This window comes from Rhinopithecus bieti, unplaced genomic scaffold, assembly GCF_001698545.2.
Source record: "Rhinopithecus bieti isolate Rb0 unplaced genomic scaffold, ASM169854v2 scaffold_5626, whole genome shotgun sequence".
NCBI classification, from domain to species: Eukaryota; Metazoa; Chordata; class Mammalia; order Primates; family Cercopithecidae; genus Rhinopithecus; species Rhinopithecus bieti.
In genome coordinates, this window is record NW_016805666.1 from 7,108,711 (window position 1) to 7,129,694 (window position 20,984).

General features: G+C 40.6%; 1 protein-coding gene across 1 annotated transcript in view; it reads right to left on the bottom strand.

Moving 5' to 3' along the window:
* The window catches only part of ATP13A4 (ATPase 13A4), a 161,816-nt gene that overhangs the window by 49,536 nt on the left and 91,296 nt on the right, over nucleotides 1–20,984 (bottom strand). Inside the window, exons 12-19 of the mRNA XM_017873452.1 lie at nucleotides 19,837–19,994; nucleotides 18,757–18,945; nucleotides 16,581–16,642; nucleotides 12,767–12,917; nucleotides 11,125–11,211; nucleotides 10,744–10,897; nucleotides 8,161–8,272; nucleotides 2,027–2,151 (exon numbers count right to left, since the gene is read on the bottom strand). Of these exons, the coding sequence (XP_017728941.1) occupies nucleotides 2,027–2,151; nucleotides 8,161–8,272; nucleotides 10,744–10,897; nucleotides 11,125–11,211; nucleotides 12,767–12,917; nucleotides 16,581–16,642; nucleotides 18,757–18,945; nucleotides 19,837–19,994 (1,038 nt within the window). The remainder of the gene's footprint in view (nucleotides 1–2,026; nucleotides 2,152–8,160; nucleotides 8,273–10,743; nucleotides 10,898–11,124; nucleotides 11,212–12,766; nucleotides 12,918–16,580; nucleotides 16,643–18,756; nucleotides 18,946–19,836; nucleotides 19,995–20,984) is intronic.

A 20,984-nucleotide genomic window follows, 5' to 3' on the forward strand; every position in this document is an offset into this window, starting at 1 on the left:
AATAAATAAATAAATAAGACAACTACAAGAAAACAGATAGACTGAGAGGATAGACAACAATGGAAATTCCAGAAGTAAAATGGACAGAGACCAGAGGCAAAATTAAATAAACAATAGGAAAATTTTTTCTCGCAGGAAGAAAGATTAAAAGGTGCTCTCCATGTTTCTCCCACTCCTATCTCTTCTTAATTCTGGGGAACTCTGGTTCTAATCACTGGTTTCCAGAGATTGATTTGAAAGCCTTGGGTCACAGAAAGAAGCAACAAGAAACTCTCATCAACTCAAAACTTTTTAAGTGAATGAATCATCATAAAATTGGTCCATTCAGAGGATAGAGTTGAGTCCATTAAGTTATTGTCACAAGGGGTTGCGTATTTGGTGATTCAGTTATATAAACCAATGTTCTTGCTATAAATATGATACTTTTCATAATCTGTTTCATCATATGTATAACATTCAAAGTGACAGATACTATGACTTAATAATAAAGATGTCAAAAATGGTAAAAAATGAAATAAAATAAAAGTTTTTCTAAAAGTGCTGTCCATGTTCCAGACTAAGTTAATGAAATAAGGGGAACACAAAGGCAAACATTTCTAAATTCCGAAGTTAAAAAGTTTATGTGCAGAAAAGAGTAAGTTACTTACAATGGACTCTCACTGGACTTGTCACAAGCAGTATCAGAAGCCAGAAGGCAAAGGAATAGCCTCTACATGCAGATCATTAAGAAAAAAGAACAATAATTCAAGAATCTTTTATCTGAGCAAGATACCATTCACGTGTCAGGGCAATGGAAGATATTCAAGCATGAGTAAGAAATCAAAGAGCACCCCTCCATTCCATCCAAGGGCAATACTTGAGGGAAAACAATTGTAAACAAGCAAGGAAAGAAATAGAGCAGAAATTCCAATATGAGAAAAGAGGAAGTAAAGAGAGAGGGTGGAGAAGGATGAACACTTGTACATAAATCTAAGTTAAGGACAGATTATGAGAATGTGTCATCTAAGTGCTAAACAAAGATCTTTGAAACAGAAGGGTCACCGTGTAAGGGAAATCCTAGCCAATAGTAAATGAACTCAGCAACTTCAAAAAGTTAGACTGGGTTGTTAGAGAAGGAGAAAGTAGAAACAGTCCAAGACACTCTTGGATTGTGGGGAGTAGAACAGGGGACAGAGAAGTACAAAAGAGGAAATAAAAGTATTCTAGAGTTTGCAACTATAGAACTGGGTTCAGGGGAAGTGGGAACAGAAAGTGCGTGCTTTGACGGGGAAATAATGTATCTTCGAGACATAAATGATAGAGTTAAAAGCATCTGACTATAAGAGCAGGCAGAAGAAAGGCAACACACTGCAAAAATATAAACATGAATTCATTAGGAAATCATTTATTCACCTCTAGTCTCTTTCCCAATTGAAAAATTATAGCATCAGCATGAAATTTCATTAATAAAGTCACACTTGATTTCATTAAGAAATTTCACACATTTCTCTTGTGTAATTTATTCTCATTGCTATCTTGTTTGTATGATCTGGAGTTGGGATTGGGAGTAGAGAGGACAGCATTTTCTTTAATTTCTAGAATCATGGATTTTATGATTGATGAGCCTTCAGCATATTTATAGACCCCATCAACTGAGGATGCTTCTTCTTCTAGCATTTGACAATAAAAACCACCTTTGTCTGGCTCATGTCTTCTTGTCATTCAGGTCTTATTTCAAATGTCAGTTCTCGGAGAGGCCTATCTTAACCAACTCATCTCAAACAGATGGTCAAACACACTTTCCCGCATTATCCTATTTGTGTACCTCAAAACGCTGATACTATTTGACTGGTTGGTTGATTTTCTTTCATTCCACTGACATGGAAACTCTGGGAAAGCAGTAATTGTGCCTTTTTGTTGCCCATCTCCAGCACCTGGAATGGTGTCTGGCCCAGAGTAGGTCATCAACAATATTTATTAAATGAGTGAATCGTGTCTATTTCCACATCAAATTCTTACTGTTTTCACCATATACTTTGTTTCATACCTGTGATCATTACAGTCCTTATCTGGGCTGAGATGAGCTCTTCCAAGACAGGTTTTGTCTCTTCCTTCAATCGATTCTCCAAGATCAGCAGCCCCAGAAATATCAGGTCTGATTCGACCGTCTCCCTGAAAATACATATATAGATGTATGGAACAGAAATAACACACTTTGTAGCTTCTTTTTTCTTTTTTTTTTTTTTTTTTGAGACAGAGTCTCTCTCTGTCATCCAGGCTGGAGGACAGTGGTTCAAGTGATTCTCCTGCCTCAGCTTCCCAAGTAGCTGGGATTATAGGTGCCCACCACCACGCCCGGCTAATTTTTGTATTTTTAATAGAGACAGGGTTTCACCATGTTGGCCAGGCTGGTCTTGAACTCCTGAATTCAAGGCCTTTGCCTCCCAAAGTGCTGGAATTACAGGCGTGAACCACTGCACCCAGCCACATGATAGCTTTCTTACAGGAAGTAAAACAAAAGAAAAGACCCCTGTCGTAGCGGTTCCATTCACTCATTCAAGCACTGTTAGGTGCTGATTAGGGACCAGGAGTGATCCAGAAAGAGGACAGGAGGGGACACAAAGTGTCTGGAGACGTTTACTCTAACTGAATGAAGAGGAAGAGGAAGAGAGTATTTATTAAGCAAAAGCTTTGCTTTAACCTTTGCAGAAAATGAGCTGAAAGCCCATAAGGGTCTCCTCCATCTGTTGTGGCTAGTCTGATTTTCATTGCCTCACCTGTTACCCACAAAGAGGAGCTTTAGCTCTGGCACAAAGCATGAAAAATAAGGGAGGCACAAAGAAAAATAAAATAAAATGCCAGTTTCTCCAGCAGCCAAGTCTATAATCAATATTATTTTAGCCCCAGGAGATATGAGGTCATAATCTCAACAAACAGGCCTCTCTATTGAGGTCAAGCTCATCCTTTTCTTTCTCCCCTAGCTGGTAGCAATGATCTTCTGCATCAAGCATGAATGTTTCTGCAAATAGGTGCAGCCTTCAAGGCTCCTATCCACCCCACAAATATTTTCAGGGATATTCTACAGAACTGAGTGCAGGGGAATCCAATTGAGAACAGGAGTTCAAAGATTCTTCCATGATTTATTTATCTTAGACACAGATAGAGAACAAGCCACTAGCACTATCTAACTCTGGCTGAAACACAGATGAAAGCGGCACCCACTCAGACTCCTTGCCTGTCTCAGTAGGGGGTCTCACATCAGCTACGGTCATGAACTAGCATTCGTGGTGCTCCCAGGAAACTGCTAAAGCCTCCACGGAGAAACGGGAAGTGATGCAGTCTGAACTACTCACCTCAGAGCAGGCTTGAAAGGATGGCATTTCCCATTTTCTGAACCTGTCATTTAACTCTTTCTATGATCTGGTTCCAAACTATCTTTGCAGCTTCAGCTATCACTAAATTCCTGACCCACCCTCATTTCCAGCCAAGCTGAACCACTAGCCATGGGTTTTCTCTCAACCATCCGTAGACATTTGCTTTAGACTGCTGTAAGGCATGTGTCCTTACTTCATAGAAAAGGTTGTAATTTCCCCATGATCTGCTACTGAAACCCTCCTGATATTCAGAGCCTCATGCCACGTCCCCCACAAAGGCTTCCTCAGATAGAAATCATTGCTCCCGGCCAGGCGCAGTGGCTCATGCCTGTAATCTCAGCACTTTGGGAGGCCGAGGCAGATGGATCACCTGAGGTCAGGAGTTCGAGCCCAGCCTGACCAATATGGAGAAACCCTGTGTCTACTAAAAATACAAAATGAGCTGGGCATGGTGCCAGGTGCCTGTAATCCCAGCTACTTGGGAGGCTGAGGCAGGAGAATCGCTTGAATCCAGGAAGTGGAGGTTGCAGTGAGCCAAGATCATGCCATTGCACTTCAGCCTGGTAATAATAATAATAATAATAATAATAATTGCTCCCTTGGCATATTACTTATATTTCAGTGTAACTCACATTTTATTTGCCCATGTTTTATTCTTGGCCTTCTGCTTTGTCACACTGTCTCAGCTCCTTGAGAACAATCCCACGTGACTCAGTGTGTTCAACACCACCCCTGTGCAAGTGCTCAGCAAATGTGTGCCTAGTTGAAATGCTTGGAGGCCTGTTGGGACCATTTTTTTGCCAGGTAACCTATGGAAATTCCTCATCCAGAAATTCTACTGAGTTCAAGGAACAGCACTGAGGAAAAGTGGAACAGAATATGCAGAGACTGCAGTAGCAGAGACTGTAGCAGCAGAGACTATAGTAGCCTCTCACTCCAGATTTTACATCCAACTGGGAGGTAGAATTTAGACATGGCTCATCTCAGTTGACTGGAAGGCTGGGAAAAGTATGATAACAGATGTCCAAATCAGAGTCCCATGGAGTCAGAGAGGAGGGTGCAATCATTTCTGGGTGGAGTGATTGAAGAGGCTTCCTGTAGAAGATGATATTTAATCTGGTGTTTGAAAGATAACTTGGTTGATGCCTGATTGAGGTGTTACAGGGTAAATGCACGTGGTAGCAATAACTACTTAAACGTACCCTTAGAATGACCCTCTATGGCAGATGTACCTAAATGTATGTTTATGCAAACTGCATGATGTTTGCAGGCAGAGGTGGTTTTCCTGCACAGCTCACCACCACTGGAGTATAGGAAGGCAGATGCATTGTCCACTTTGCTGCCACTGGACTGTTTCTATATGTAAGGTGGTTCTCCTGTCCAGCCTGCTGTTACTGGACTCTCTCCCCTGTAGGCGAGCCCCTAATAAAACCCCATGTCTCATTTGCTGGCTCTGGGTCTCTTCTTCAACCTCTTGAACCTGGTGCCTTCCCTACTGAAGTCAATGGGGGTTTGGCACAACAGGTCTTCCAATCTTTCTCATGATCCTGGTACGCAGGTCCCAGGTCTTGGTTATTTCTGCAGATGACATGACCTGAGCCTACCACGAAGTGCCAGATTAGGCCAAGAAAATGGCTGCGGGGTCAAACATCTGCCATAGCCTATGACCTACCTTGGCACTAGTATTTCTAGCTCCTCTGGCTTATGGCCTTTGCATGGTTCAAGGCACAATAATCAGGAGACCGGAGTTCTAATGTCAGCCCTCTACCACTGCCTTGCTGTGGGAGCATGACTAAATTACTTTCTTTGCCTGGTAATCAGGTTCATCTTTGCACCTCCAAAGTCTCTGCTAGTTCTAACATTACATGAGTTTTCCTTTCATAAGCATTTGATCTGAATAAAAAAAAAAAATCAAAAGGAGTAATTCCTTAAGGGGTCTTAAGCTTTGCAACTTGGAATGGCATTCTATCTCTTCCAGCTTCCTGCACAGACATTATGCCTCCTCCTGAAGTATCTAAAAATAATAAAAAAATAAGCATAATATATACAAAGCATTGTCACCCCTGTGATTACATTTCATGTTCTTAAAATCCATGTGACTTTTAAAAAATGACATTGCATAAAGTGGGCCAATAACCTTTGAAGAGATTATGATACCGATGCTGGAAGTACCCCGAGTAACCACACACACACTCACACACACACACACACAAAACAACAGCAAGAATCTTCCATCCTAATTAGGAATTTGCAAAGAATAATTAAATTAATTTAGCTATATGGCTAGGCATGGTGGCTCACGCCTGTAATCCCAACACTTTGGGAGGCCGAAGTGGGTGGATTACTTGAGGTTGGGAGTTTGAGACCAGCCTGGCCAACATGGTGAAACCCCATCTCTACTAGAAAACAAAAATTAGCTAGCCATGGTAGTGGACACTTATAATCCCAGCTACTCAGGAGGCTGTGGCAGGAGAATCGCCTGAACCCAGGAGGCAGAGGTTGCAGTGAGCCGAGATCATGCCGCTGCACTCCAGTCTAGGCAATAGAGTGAGACTCTGTCTCAAAAAAAAAATAATAATAATAATTTGGCTATGTGTAATACATGCAGTGATGTGCTTTAGGACAGGAGAGGCAAATTGATGACCTAAGATCAAATTCTATTAGAGAATTTGTGATTTGTGTTTAGACCATACAAGATTTTAAAAAGTTAGAATTTCCTTCATGTTCCTTCAACCGGGACATGTACTCTCCCGTGTGCCACAGCCCTCACTATTCCCCATTGCTCATCTGTCTCCACAATAAGTGCTTTGTTACGTGCATGCATTTCAAAACCATGAGTTTGCAACTTGTAAATATGCAAATATCGTATCATAACAATCAGAAGCAGCAGCATGGTAGCCAGACTCCTACCATAGCCCTTGGCAACAGCCTCTCAGGAAACTAAGTTCAATTCCCAATTCTGCTCTGTCCCTTCCCTTCCCTGGACCCAAGTTTTCTCTCCTTCAAAATGTGATATCCAATCTCAAAGTTTACTTTTAGCTCCCTCATTTGAATGACCCTGAACTGAGTTGATCAAATTGCAACAAATATGCAGAGTTATTGCAGCCAAAGTTTCAGGGGTCACATTAAACTGGCCCTGCGGGAAGAGTGGTCTGACAAGCCCAGGAAATGAACACAATGAGCCACCTCCCACTCTGGGCCTCATTTTACCCATTCACAAAGTGAGAGGGTTGGGTCATAGCAGTCATTCTCAGCAGGGACAGTACTCCCTCTAGAGGACATTGTGGATTTTTTTATTTTGGCATCTACGCAAGACTGAAAAGATCAATGCCTGATGAATATCTATCCTGCATCCCACATGCCTTTTGAATATCTTACTGGACACTCATGGACACTGAAAAATTATTGTACTTTCCTAAGTCATTTTAGGCTTATCTTGTCTATATTTTACTATTATTATACTATAATATACTGTACTATTATGGCATATATAATATTACTATGTTATATTAAGCAATTACAAAATTGTTTATTAAAATTTCCCTAGCTTTTCCCCCTTGTTTATATGTGTTACATATAAACACAAAGTATTTTTCACACTTATAATATTTTGTTGAATTTTGCAGAAATGTAACTACCTGTACTATGTAAATTGGGAGGAGACTGTACTGTTTTCTTCAGAGTTTTACCAAGACTTGTTAACCACTTCACAGTCATCTCACTGGCAGCAAGACTGAGGTATCTGAGTCTGCAATACATAACACACCTGTATCAGTCTGTATTTGTAGATGTTGCAGCCTCAATTATTCTATACACAGGTACAAGCAACCTACTACTTCATTTTGTGTTAGTGGAGTCAGCTGAGCATTTATTAAACCACCACCTTTGTGAAACATTATATGTTTTGCTTTTATTTTTACTATATAATAGGTCATTATATATTTTTACAAAGAATACGTGCAGATATATGTGAACTTTATTTTAGAATATTAAGAGTTAAAAAATATAGTTATGAGAGTGTTGACTTTGATTAGATTGAAACGAAAAGGTTAGACTTTCCAAATGTATAATCCTAAATTTAAAAAATAAGCCTGGATTAGCTCCACAACAGCATAGCAGTGGTGGCTGACATTAAGTGTTAGAAATGACACGAAAGGTGAAATAAACGTGATACCTGAAAAGAGTGGAATTTAAAAAATTAAAATTGAACTTATAAATACTGCAGTTTTTGAGCTGTTAAGCATCTCTATTTTAACCTTAAAATGTAAAATTGAATCTATAGGCTAAAATCTTTCTCTAGTATGGAAATTTTCCTTGTTTTTTGTGTAGATGTTACCAGGATTATATCGTCTAAGCTGTATTTATTTGTTTCATTAAGCTGTGTATTTCCTATCAAACATTTTTCAGGTAAATGTTATGTTTCATAACTCCCAATCAATCCACCAACTATATTTTTTAAAATGGGGACATGACCACAATTTCAAATTCTGAAATGCTGATTATATTCCTATGTCTGTTTTCACAAAGCTGTAAAAATCACATCATATTATACATCTTATATGACTATTTCTCATAAAATCCCCCAGTGAGTGCTCACATTATCTTTGGGATTTAGGCAGGGCAGGGATTACTATATCTCTACTCACCAGTGTTCAGAGACACGTTATGCACACAAATTCAGCAAGCTATATTGCTCTGTCCACCACCCAGAACCCCTGAGTCCATCCCAGTCTAATGCACTTGCCATTCCAACCTGGCACATCTTTCCATCAAACCTTTCTGCTTTATCAAAACCATCCCCATTTACCTCGTCAAGGCGGTGGTGTGGTGGCCATTTTCCAGCTTCTTGTAGGCCAGTGCTATGACTCGAAAGCCCTGTGTCGTGTAAATCTGAAGCTCACTAGCAAAACTAGTGGGTACTGTTTAGAAAGAAACACAGGGTTAGTATGCAGTATTTACTTAGGCAGTACTGGCAAAGAAATTCTTTACAAACATCCAACTTTTGCCCAAGAAAGCACACCTCTACAAAGATATGTAAACAAGTCAGTGAAAATTCTGAACATAACTACATTGTCAGGGTTGACCTCTTCAGACGTAGTGAAGCTAAAATGAGAATGAAGCATTTGAAAAAAGAAAAAAAGATAGAAAAAGTATAGAATTCTTTTTTCTTCAGTTCAACCAACAAACACTTATTGAAAATCTACTATCTGCCAGGCATTGGCTGTGCAGAGATTAAATCACAAGCTCTGCACCCAGATATAAGACTTCACACCTACAACTATCGGATGTTTGACAAACCTGACAAAAACAAGCATGGGGAAAGGCTTCCCTATTCAATAAATGGTCCTGGAATAACTGGCTAGCCATATGCAGAAGATTGAAACTGGACCCCTTCCTTACACCATATACAAAAATTAACTCAACCTGGATTAAAGACTTTTAAAACCTAAAACTATAAAAGCCTGGAAGACAGCCTAGGCAATACCATTCTGGATATAGCCACGGGCAAAGATTTCATGACAAAGATGCCAAAAACAATTGCAACAAAAGCAAAAATTGACAAATGGGATCCAATTAAACTAAAGAGCTTTTGCACAGCAAAAGAAACTGTCAACAGAGTAAACATACAACCTACAGAACAGGAGAAAATTTTTGCAAACTATGTATCCAACAAAGGTCTAATATCCAGCATCTATAAGAAACTTAAAGAAAATTTACAAGACAAAAAAACCCAAAAAATCCTCATTAAAAAGTGGACAAAGGACATTAACACTTTTCAAAAGAAGACATACATGAGACCAACAATCATGTGAAAAGAAAAAAGCTCAACCTCACTGATCATTAAAGAAATGCAAATCAAAACCACAATGAGATACCATCTCACACCAGTCAGAATGGTGATTATTAAAAAGTCAAAAAACAGCAGATGCTAGTGAGGTTGTGGAGAGAAAGAAGTGCTCATACACTGTTGGTGGGAGTGTAAATTAGTTGAACCACTGTGGAAGACAATGCAGTGACACCTCAAAGTCCTAAAGACAGAGATACCATTTGGCCCACCAATCCCATTACTGGGTATATAGCCAAAGGCAGGTAAATCATTCTATTAAGAAAGATGCACATGCATATATATGTTTATTGCAGCACTATTCACAATACCAAAGACACGGAATCAACCTAAATGCCCATCAATGATAGACTGGATATAGAAAATGTGGTACATATACATGATGGAATACTACGCAGCCATAAAAAAAGAATGAGATCACGTCCTTTGCAGGGACCTGGATGGAGCCGGAGGCCATTATCCTTAGCAAGCCAACACAGGAACAGAAAACCAAACTTACATGTGGGAGTTAAATAATGAGAACACATGGGCATATAGGGGGGAATGACACACGCTGGGGCCTATTCTGGGGTGGAGGTGGCAAGAGGGAGAGGATCAGGAAAAATAACTAATGGGTACTAGGCTTAATACCTGGACAATGAATTAATCTGAACAAGAAACCCCCATGACTCAAGTTTACCTACGTAACAAACCTGCACATGTACCACTGAACTTAAAATATAGGCTAAAAAAAAGTATGAAATAGAAAAAAACTCACAAGTTCTGCTCTAAGGATTTCTGTCTAATTGAGTTACAGCCAGCAGAGTAACCATGCAATCAAATGAGATCACTGCTATCATCCAGGCCATTGCAGCATGCTGTGGAAAGCATCTGGTGGTGGATACACCAGCCTGGGAGGAGGTGGTTCAGTAAAGGCAGGATTCTGGGGCGGAGGGAGAATCATGAGCTTAGTCCTGGAGGCATGAGAGTAAGCTGTGAAGAATTAGTTCAGCTCAGGAATAGCACAGGATGAGGAGTGGTAAGGTCCATCTGGAAAGTTCACTGGGAGTTCAAACCTGAAAGCCTTACATATGATCCTAAAGAAACTGGAGATGATCCTGGAGCCTATGAGAGCAGCTAAAAGAATCGTGAGGTAGAAAGTCTGGTCACAGCACAGAGGGCAAATCAGAGGTGGGGAGACTGGAGGCAGAGGGTCAATCCACCAACTGTTGAAGTGATCGAGAATGAGGAAGGCATGAGCAGATGCAGTGAAGGACCATGGATAAGCAACTGACAAGACAGAGGCACTAAGTGGGAGCAAGCAATCAGGGATGATATCGAAATGGGGTGGGGGCGGGGGATGCTGGTACCATGCACCAAATAGGAAACCGGGAAATGCAGGAAATGAGAAAGACAAGCTTGGTTTTCGCAATGCATTTGGAATGCCGGTGAGTCACCCAACTGGTGATGACCCATAGGCAATTGGATCAATAGATCAAACGCTGTGGGAACATATTTATCTGGAGATACAGATTTGCCAGGTGTAATCCAAGTCAAGTTACAGACCTGTCTCAGGTTGGCAAAAGCTGGCCACCCTCTCTGGTGCACCTTTCATGAATGCCAGTCTGTCACCTCCCATCTCTTGGACAATGACTGTCATTCTTTGCAGAGCTGATGAGAATGGGAACTGATGCAGGATTGCGATTCCTTCCACTGGGACCTGGTTGAGGGATGGGGAAAGGAGAGGAACCTGCTGATACAGCTTCTGGTTACTGGGAATTAACCACTCCTTCCGTAATCTTTATTTTCATAAATAAGGGGGAAGGTCTCACCCATTTTCACGCCTGAAATTCAAAGACACATCTGTGACCTTTCAAAACCTGGGGGCCCGAAGAAAGTTTCTCTTTGAGCTTGGGTGTTGTGGGGTGAAGAGCAAGCAGGGCTTACCTGGCTGGCTGTTCTGCAGGGCTTAACCACCATGGCATGTGCCGGCACTCCCTTGATGTGGAAATCGTCCCCAGAAAAAGCCATTTCCTATTTCACAAATAAGATATTTCATTGCAGAGATGTATTTATTGTTTGCCCACTGATACTATGTTTGAACCCTCCCCTTGAGAAAATCCTCAGACCACCTCAATGTGTTTTCCGTGTCTCTTCTCTCAGAGGTGAACCAGATTTATTCTGCCACAAAATAATTAATAATAATAATAATAATGCATTGAAAACGCTGTGGAATGCGCTGTGTAAAGGCTCCTTCTCCATTTCTGAAGAGCCTAGATTGAAAGTCACGAACATGAAGGGCCAGACTTCTTTTGTGTGAAGCAAGCACCTTTCTGTTGTTCTTTTCCTGCACTTCACGGCTCTTCCTGCCCTTGCATGTCTGAATAATTTGGATGGATGGTCCTCAGGGCTGGGGTAGGGCAGGGCAGAGACTGTGATATACATGGTTAATAATCAGTAATTGCTATAATAATGACCCTAAATTATAGTTAAAGGGGCCTTTTGCCCAAAGACAACGCAGTGCTTTGTAATCATCTCACTGAGTGGCTGACAAGGTCCCAGAGAGGAAACTGCAATCCCTGTTTAAAGATATGGAATCAGTAACCGAGAAAAGATAGAGGATTGGCAAAGTTACATTAGATTGCTATGAAATAATGCTCCAGGAGGTTTGGAAGGGACCCTGAAGATTGTCTCTTTCAGTGGTGCTCCAGAGGCGAGAGCTATAGGCAGCGCAGGGAGAAAGGAAGGGATTATGGCTAAGTAGTTGGGGATGCATGTCCCTTAATCCTCATCTTTAGACCCCACCTTTTATTTCAGCTGGAGTAACTCCAGCTATTCAGTCTTTACAGTGTTTCTGGAGAATGTTTCCTTTTATGAAAAGGTTCCAGAGTGTTTGTCTTGTTTTGTGTTATGTGAACACCAATAGTCTAATTCATTTTATGGTCATGAGAGCCAAGGCCCCAACATGAGAGACAGATTAACAGGATTCAGCAGTCAGTTAGAGCACAGCCAAAACTAGAAGCAGAAAAGCCAAACTCCTGAACTACACTGTGGCTCTTAAATCTAGTTTAGAGTCTCAACAAAAGCTCTTTAGTGGTTTTCCTTTTTGTTGTTTCTAGTCTTGGAAATAAAATAAATACTAAATTAATAGAAATCAGACTTATAGTCACCATGAGTCTATGAGTTATGCTGAGCGCTGGAGAAAGCAACGTTTTCTGATTCCCATATTCTGGAAAATCTTTGAAACCAGACAATGCTCAGAGAACAGTACAGAGAGATGAGAAAAAATTACATAATAATTACAATTATATTAATATGATTGAACCTTTAATATTTGCCAGGCACAGTGCCAAGGACTTTTTTAATGCATCATCTCATTCAATCCTCACAATAGTCTCATTATGTAGATGCTATTATTAGCTTCATTGCACAGATGAGGAAACCAGGCTTAGATGAGTTTGCCCTTCACTACCAAACGTACTCCACATTGGACACCTCACCTTTGATAAGAATCACATAGCTCTGATATTGCCTATGTTGCTCTGGCATTGAAGAAGCTTCTCAGGTTCTCTGAAGAGCAGAGGCTTACCCAGGTGGTGGCTTCAAACATTTTGAGGTCCAGAGGGTCTCCCTGGATGGTCCCATCAAGAAGGATCAGAGAGTGGCAGCTGGCCATCGCCGCACACACTGGGCCCCATGGCACAGCCTGGCCTGAGGCAAAGCTGTGAACTTCCTGAAAGCTTAAGGAGAAAAGGAAATGGGTTTCCATTCTATCTCCTCATGCCAAAACAGAGCATTTTGGAGGTGAACAAAGATCTTTATAAAACATAATTTAATATGCTTTGTTGCATTAATAGCCACTCTCCAATCCTCCCACATTAATAGTGCTTCATTCAGCCAAGTAAGTTCACTGAGTATGAGAAAGGTCTCTGAGGTTTTATGTTGTTCGTTTGTTTTTTTTTTTTTGGATACAGGGTCTCACTCTATCACTCCGTCACCCAGGCTGGAGGAGGGCAGTAGTGTGATCTCGATTCACTGCAACCTCTGCTTCCCAAGTTCAAGCGATTCTCCTGCCTCAGCCTCCTGAGTAGCTGGAATTACAGGCAGCCACCACCATGCCAAGCTAGTTTTTTGTATTTTTAGCAAAGATGGGGCTTCACCATGTTGGCCAGGCTGGTCTTGAACTCCCGACCTCAGGTAACCCACCCGCCTCGGCCTCCCAAAGTGCTGGGATTACAAGTGTGAGCCACCGTGCCTGGCTAAGAACATTTTTCAAAAGAACATTGCATCCCCCTCTTCCACCCTGGCCTCTTGTGTCCCTATCCCAATCATTATCCCCATCATTTCATTTTAGATGAGAACACAGTCTCATCTAAAAAGCTATTAAAATACAACTCAAATGTTATAGGCCGGGTGCCTTCACTAACTCAGAGTGGAGGCCATTAAGTTCAGCTCTGGCATCACAAGAAGAATGTCGTCTGCAGCTTGGTGGGTCACAGCCCCTTCTCAAATGGGCAGCACAGACGTTGGTTCTCAAAGCAGCTTATCCCGTTTGGAGGACGTCTGAATGGTGGAAGCTTCATCCTACGTGGGGGCAAAATCTGCTCCTGGGAGCCAGTGAGAGTTCACTTGCTCCCGCTCCTCCACATGCCAACTTCTTTCAAACTTACGGATCAACTCGGCCGTTCCCCTTTACCTCCCTCCCTCTGGTGTTGCACAGGAACCTCTAGCTGTTCCTCTAATAACAGTTTTATCAGGCCTCCCTCTCACTTTCCTTATTCTGCTTGTTTGGAAAAGTTTCTATTTGTCATTTTCTGATCCTGGGGACCACATTTCAAGACAGACAATTACTTCTGATAATATGGACCCTGCATTTATTTAAAGATAACCTTAAGTTGCTCTAGCCCTTTGCTTTGAAAGCAAACATATCGCAACGTTGACTCACAATTCAGCCACATGGCTTCCTGGCTTTTGCATTCAAGCTTCCTTTTGTCACACTAAGAGTTCAAAAATGTCCTGGCTTTGTATTGACCCTGTTAGTTATATTCATTATTATGTGTTAAAAGAGCAACTCATCTTGGTGGGTTTACCGCATACCCGATGGTATTTTAGTAAATATCTAAAAGGAAGAGACCACCAGCAGTATAGTTAACACAGAAACTTAAACTCACACTGAAAAGCAAAATACAGATCAGGAAAAAAAAAATGTTATTTTTACTATGAGACGTACACTGTCACTAGTCTGTAATTCTGAGTATATAATTCTGCATTCCAGAGGATTGGGCCAGACTCTGGTTAGCACAGCAAATATATAAAGCTCTCTATCAGTCCTGTTGGTGCATTTTTATCTGAGTATTTCTGGCTATCAATCCCTGATAGCCTTTAATAGTTCTTAAAGTATCTGGCACAACAATCAGGGCTTTTTGGAAAAGAAGAAATATCAGAGATGAGCTCACGTTTAACGAGAAGGCATTTAATAGCCTCTAGGTCAGGTGCTCACTTCTCACCTAGACTTAATTCTGTTTTGTTTCATGTTATTAATTAAATTTGCCGTTTTTTATTTTAAATTGTTTTATATCATTGTGGATTCTAACTTTGTATCTGGCAGGCAGGGCAGGCAAGAAGGGAAGGAAGGAAGGAAGGAAGGAAGGAAGGAAGGAAGGAAGAAGGAAAGGGAGGAGGGAGGAGGTGAGGGAGGGAGATGGAGGGAGGGAGGGATCATTTACCCTCCCTGATATGTTTTCAATAACATATCAATTGTTATTACTTCAATAAAACAAGTCACTTTTAGAAACAGAAAGTTTCCAAAGCTTTATGGATAATATGGTGTCAATTCAATAAGTGGAACATTCAAAAGACAGAATATATTGAGTTCATTTTAGATGAGCAATTACTGTGCACCTACTATCTGTGCCTGGTACAGAGTTACAGCACTAGAGATGCAAATCTAAATAAGAACAAGACTGCTCTCAAGATGCACAGATATTTGAATAAATGTATACATATTTTGTAGAAGCTGAAACAGAAAAACACTAATGAACTATGAGACGAAGTATATATCCAAATCTATCCTCTAGGAAAAATGAAAAGAACTTCAGAGTTTAACACATTAAGAGGCTTCTTCTGTACACTAAAGTGGCTAGAAGCACAAGGATCACTTTTTTAATCCAGGAATTAGACTTGTTTCTAAATGGTATTTTAATATGACAAGTATTAAACTATGTGTAATTAGCATATTTTATGGATAAATTACATGTCATCTGTAGAATGCCAAAGAACCACCATGAACATTTCATGCACAAAATGCTTTGTGATTTAAGTGACAAGTGTTACAGGAGAAAACTTTCATTTTCAAACAAAACATAAATGTCTAGTGCATCAGCGATTTCATGTTCTGATTCCCCAGGAATTCGTAGTGAGTAGAAAAAGCAGGCGGAGATGCAAACTCAGACATGGCCACAAGAGGGCCACAGGCGAGGGCTGTGCAAATCCTGAACACACCAAGCTGAGAACTGCCAAAACTGTCTTCACTTGCTAGGAAAAAGGAGTTTCAGCCCGGCGCAGTGGCTCACGCCTGTAATCCCAACACTTTAGGAGGGTGAAGTGGGCGAATCATCTGAGGTCTGGAGTTTGAGACCAGCCTGGCCAACATGGGGAAACCCCGTCCCTACTAAAAATACAAAAATTAGCCAGGCATGGTGGCAGGCACTTGTAATCCCAGCTACTCGGGAGACTGAGGCAGAAGAATTACTTGAACCCAGGAGGCGGAGGTTGCAATGAGCCAAGATCATGCCACTGCACTCCAGCCTGGGTGATAAGAGTGAAACTCCGTCTCAATGAAAAAAAAAAAAAAAAAGAAAGAAAGAAAGAAAAGAAAAGAAAGAAAAGAAAAGGAATTTCCAGCAGCCAGAAAGTAGAGTTCTTAAAACTGGAATACCAAGAAAAATGAGTACACTAGCTACGGTTCTACAAATGTTCCTGTTCCCTTCCTGAAATTCAAGGTACAAAAGTAAGAGCAGTGTTCTTCCTCCTAGCACGTCAAGAGGCTTCAGCTTGAACCAAGAATGTTACCTCCTTAAAGGACAGTGTCCTGGTAATGTCTAAATTACTTCTACTGGGTCAACTTCATGCTGGAACAAATTATATTTTAGCGAGGATCTGGATGCAGTGTCAAAGCTTCATCTCCCGGATTTGTGAGTGGCATGGGACTGCGTGGGGGTGGGGGGAAATGGGTATGCTTTAGTGAGGCTTTGAAGAATTCAAGATGAGAAGTTAAAAGAAGATACTTTGGCAATCATTGTTCACCAAAGCCAAAGTCCAAATATCTCCATTAGTAATTTCAAGAGAAAACACGGAATTTTGGGAAAAGAGACACTAGAATGCATTTGGTCCAAGGTACTCACCCATTCCTATCACAGGACACGACTCCCCAGAGGTCCAAGCCATCCCTTGTTAAGGTGCCTGTCTGAACAGAAACAAATGCTGCATTTACTCTGAAGATCCAGGCAAGGCGCGGTGCTTCATGCCATAATCCCAGCACTACGGGAGGCTGACACAGGAGAATCACTCGAACTCAGGAGTTGGAGACCAGCCTAAACAACACAATGAAACCACCTCCCTACTTAAAAAAAAAAAAAAAAAAATCCAGGGTCCCCATAGTGAAGGCTCCATAGTGCAGATAAATAAGGTATTTTTGTCATGAGAAAATGCTTCACAAACATATTAACAAGATCAGCATTTCAAGGAGGGGCACCATGGAGCGGGGGGTCTCTGGAGTACCTGTTGGAAGCATTGATGAGCTTATGCCAGTTGTCTAACAAGCTGGAACTTAATCTTTTCCAACTTTAGTGTCCTTCATAACAACAACAAAAAAAGTATCTTCCTCACAACTTCAGAGGATTGTTTTGAGGATCTAATGGTAGCCTGAATGGATGGGAAAGTCCTCGATATAAAATGGTCCTAGTTTCATAGCAGAAGTTTAAAATATGTCATTAAAATAAGGAATAGAGTGGAATTTTTTACCTGCAGGGCACTGTGTGTGAAAAGACTTGAAAGAAATGATTTGCTATTTGGTAAAAAAAAAAAAAAAAAAAAAAAAAAAAAAAAGTGTTGGTATTTCTCTCAGTGCAATATAATGGTTAAGAATTCAGGTTAGGTTTAAACACCAGTTGTGTGACCAGAGCAAATGAATCCCTCTAAATATAAGAGCTCTTATCCGTAACATGGTCATAATCTCAGAGAGTTGTGGTGAAGATTAAATGGGATAACATAAAGTGTTTCATTTAACATCTAGCATACAGTAAAAGCTAATAATAATCATAATTACTCATAATTATTGCTCATTTTTTATACAAATTTAGGCACAATGATCTCTCCCACTCCTGTTTCTTTTTCCAAGTCCAAGGATATAATCTCATAAATAGAATGTCATTTCTTACCTTGCTAGTTTGATCACAGAATAATATGAAAATGGTAGCAAGAGTTATGTTGACTTTCTGTTCTTGGTAGATCTTTCTGATATTCCAAGAATTATAAACTACAGCCCTGATCCCATTAATTCTCAACTATCGAAACCTTCTGGATACTACTGAATGAATATAGTTTCAGTTTGGGAAAATAAAAGAAGTCCTCAAAATGAATAGTAGTGATGGCTGCAGAACAGTGTGAGAAGGTACTTAATGCCAGTGAACAGTACACTGAAAAATGGCTAAAATAAGTTTTATGTTACGTGTATTTTACCACATTTAAAAGGCAAATTTAAAAAAGAAGTCAACAACAGCAACAAAAGCCTTCAATAACTCTCCACTGCTTAAAATGTATGTAAACACTTTCTAAGCCAGACATTCAAGGTCCACAGATAGCCTCTCCCATTACCAACAGCCTGCTCTAGTCAAAACCACACTCTCTTGCTTTCCTGCCTCCATGCCTCTGTTCACAATGTCCTGAAAGGCATTTCCATCTTACTCTCTCACAACTCCCACCTTCACCCCAGCATATGTATGTACAGACTAAATAAATACAATACAGAGATGGCAGAATAAGAGGCTGGTTGGGAATAACTGGCAAATAATCAAGGGTAGTTTTAGACAATAAACTACAGATGGGAAAATACAGCAAAAGTTCAATATGAGTCTCAGAGTAAGGCACAGTTTAATAAACTCTTCCTTTTTTATTCGTTCATTAATTCAATCAATCTTTATTGCACACTAACTCTACACCAGGCAATATTCTTAGCATCAAGGATACAGCAGTGACGAGAGTAAAGGGTTTAAATTTTGTTCTGTATATGAAGGTTTTGACTGCAGAGAAAAGGGATGCTATTTTAATTGCTTTTCATAGGATATTGAAGTTGGAAGGACCCAAAAAGATTATCCTATTTAGCACCCACTTCTTCTCTAAACCTTGGACTCTGCGAGCTTAAGAGACGTATCTTTGCCAGATCACGCATCTAACCAGGGATAAAATGAAGACAGCCACCCACATTCTATGTCTCCTGCCTTGCAAGAGGGTAAAAGTAGATACACACGATGACAGCAATGGTAAAAAATGATGATAACAATAAGGATGAAACACACATACCTTGTCAAAGCAGACAAGGTTTAACTGTCCACACACATTGATCCTCTGGGGGCTAATGCAGAAGATGCCTCTCTTCTTCAGCCTCCTCTGGGCATAGATAATGCCTGTGGTCAGAGCAGCAGGGAGAGCAGGAGGAACTGCAATTGTGATGACGTCAAGGGCTTTCCTCACCACCTCCTCTGGAGGTTCCTGGATGACAGTCATTCTTTAATTATTACAGACAAATCACTGATGAACAGCATACGACTCTTTGCCTTTTTTTTTTTTTCTTCTGAGACAGAGTTTCACTCTTGTCACCCAGGCTGGAGTGCAGTGATACGATCTCGGCTCATTGTAACCTCCACCTCCCGGGTTCGAGTGATTTTTCTGCCTCAGCCTCCCGAGTAGCTGGTATTACAGGCACCCGCCACCATGCCTGGCTAATTTTTGTACTTTTAGTAGAGACGGGGTTTTGCCATGTTGGCCAGGCTGGTCTTGAACTCCTGACCTCAGCTGATCCACCCGCCTTGGCCTCCCAAAGTGCAGGATTACAGGCGTGAGCCACTGTGCCCAGCCTTCCTTCTTTTTGTTTACTTCTTTAGGTCAAATTTCAAGAAATGATATCAGTGGGTTAAAGGCATGACCATGTTTATAGCTCTCACTATCTTTCGCCAAATAGCAATAAAAAAAAATGTGATTTATATTGTTACCAGCAAAGAATAACATGCTAGTCTTCCATGACCTCACGAAAACTGGGTGTCTGATTTTATTTAAAATCCCTCGTTCGATCGCTATAAAAATGCTACTTTATTGAAATAAATATATTCTCAGATTGAAAAGGAAAAATAGTATAAAAAAGAGAAGTACATTGATATATCAATGAATAAATAGTTTTATCCCCCTATCCCATGAAGCCTGTCTGTTATTATGGACTTAGTGATCAGTTGCTGATTGGGATCTGGAAGTCCACACACAGGTTTCAGGGCTTGGCTTTGTTTCCCAGGTTTGTAAACCACATCCTAGATTAAAGCCAACATGTACAGTACAAAATATATATAGATGAGTATGTACACGTTTAATAAAAGAGCAAAGACAGCTTACCCCGCTAAGCACATAGACACACAGAGTATAGATCATCCCAATGGTGGCTGTTCCTACAAGGCACAGGAGGAACCTGATGGCATCCCTGTACAACTTAAAATTCATTGGCTTGGGGTAGAGAATGGATCTCACAAGGTCTCCCTTTGCAGTGTTGAATCCTGGAACAACAAACACACACCCCACACTCTCAGGAGACCAACAGTACTGCTGGTGCTCTTCCAAACCTCAACACCACTTTTGTTTCTCTCTACTGATATTTGAACAATGTTTAAGCTCAAAGGCAATTGAAAGATAGCTAGAAAAATCCATAAATGCTAGAACGGAAATCTCTATCTCAGAGCCCAGTACTCTCTCTGGCCTTTCTTTCCTCCACTTCCAATTTCAATGCATCCCGGAGATAGGAAACCCCCGTACTGGGTGCACAGCACAGCTTTGCCAAATATAATTTTATTTTAAGAAAATGACCCAAACGTGTGCATGCACACGCATGTCACTTGAATTAAGTGGTCCAGTAAATACTGATGGACTCACTTTTCTAATACTGTGCAATGTTACATTTGCAGTTTCTAGCCCACCCTAGAAAGAACTTGGGATTCAGGATTAGAAGACCTGGGTTCTAGGTGCAGCTTCGTCAACGGCTGGCCGTGGTATTTTTAAAAGTTCATTGAATTGTGTGGCCTCAGCCTATTCATAGGCATAGTAGAAGCAGTAAGCATCTCTGCTCTGCTTGTTTGATATGGTGGAAATAGTTTATATACTGCAAAGCACATAAATAATAATTAGTGTCATCAGTACTATCATTTTTACTAACAGGCATATGCCATAGTTCAATTGGTATTTAAAATATATGGATTTATATATATTGGGTGTGTTCTGTACCTGTAGGTAAGATTTCTCCTTATCTATGGGTACAAAAAAAAAATGGAAAAAATGAGTAAGGCCTGCTATTTGATAGTACAAAGGGTGACTATAGTCAATAATAACTTAGTTGTGTATTTTAAATAACTTAAAAGTGTAATTGGATTGTTTGTAACTCAAATGACAAATGCTTGAGGGAATAGATACCCCATTCTCCACGATGTGCTTATTTCACATTGCAGGCCTGTGTCAAAACAGCTCAGGTATCCCATAAGTATATACACAGCTAC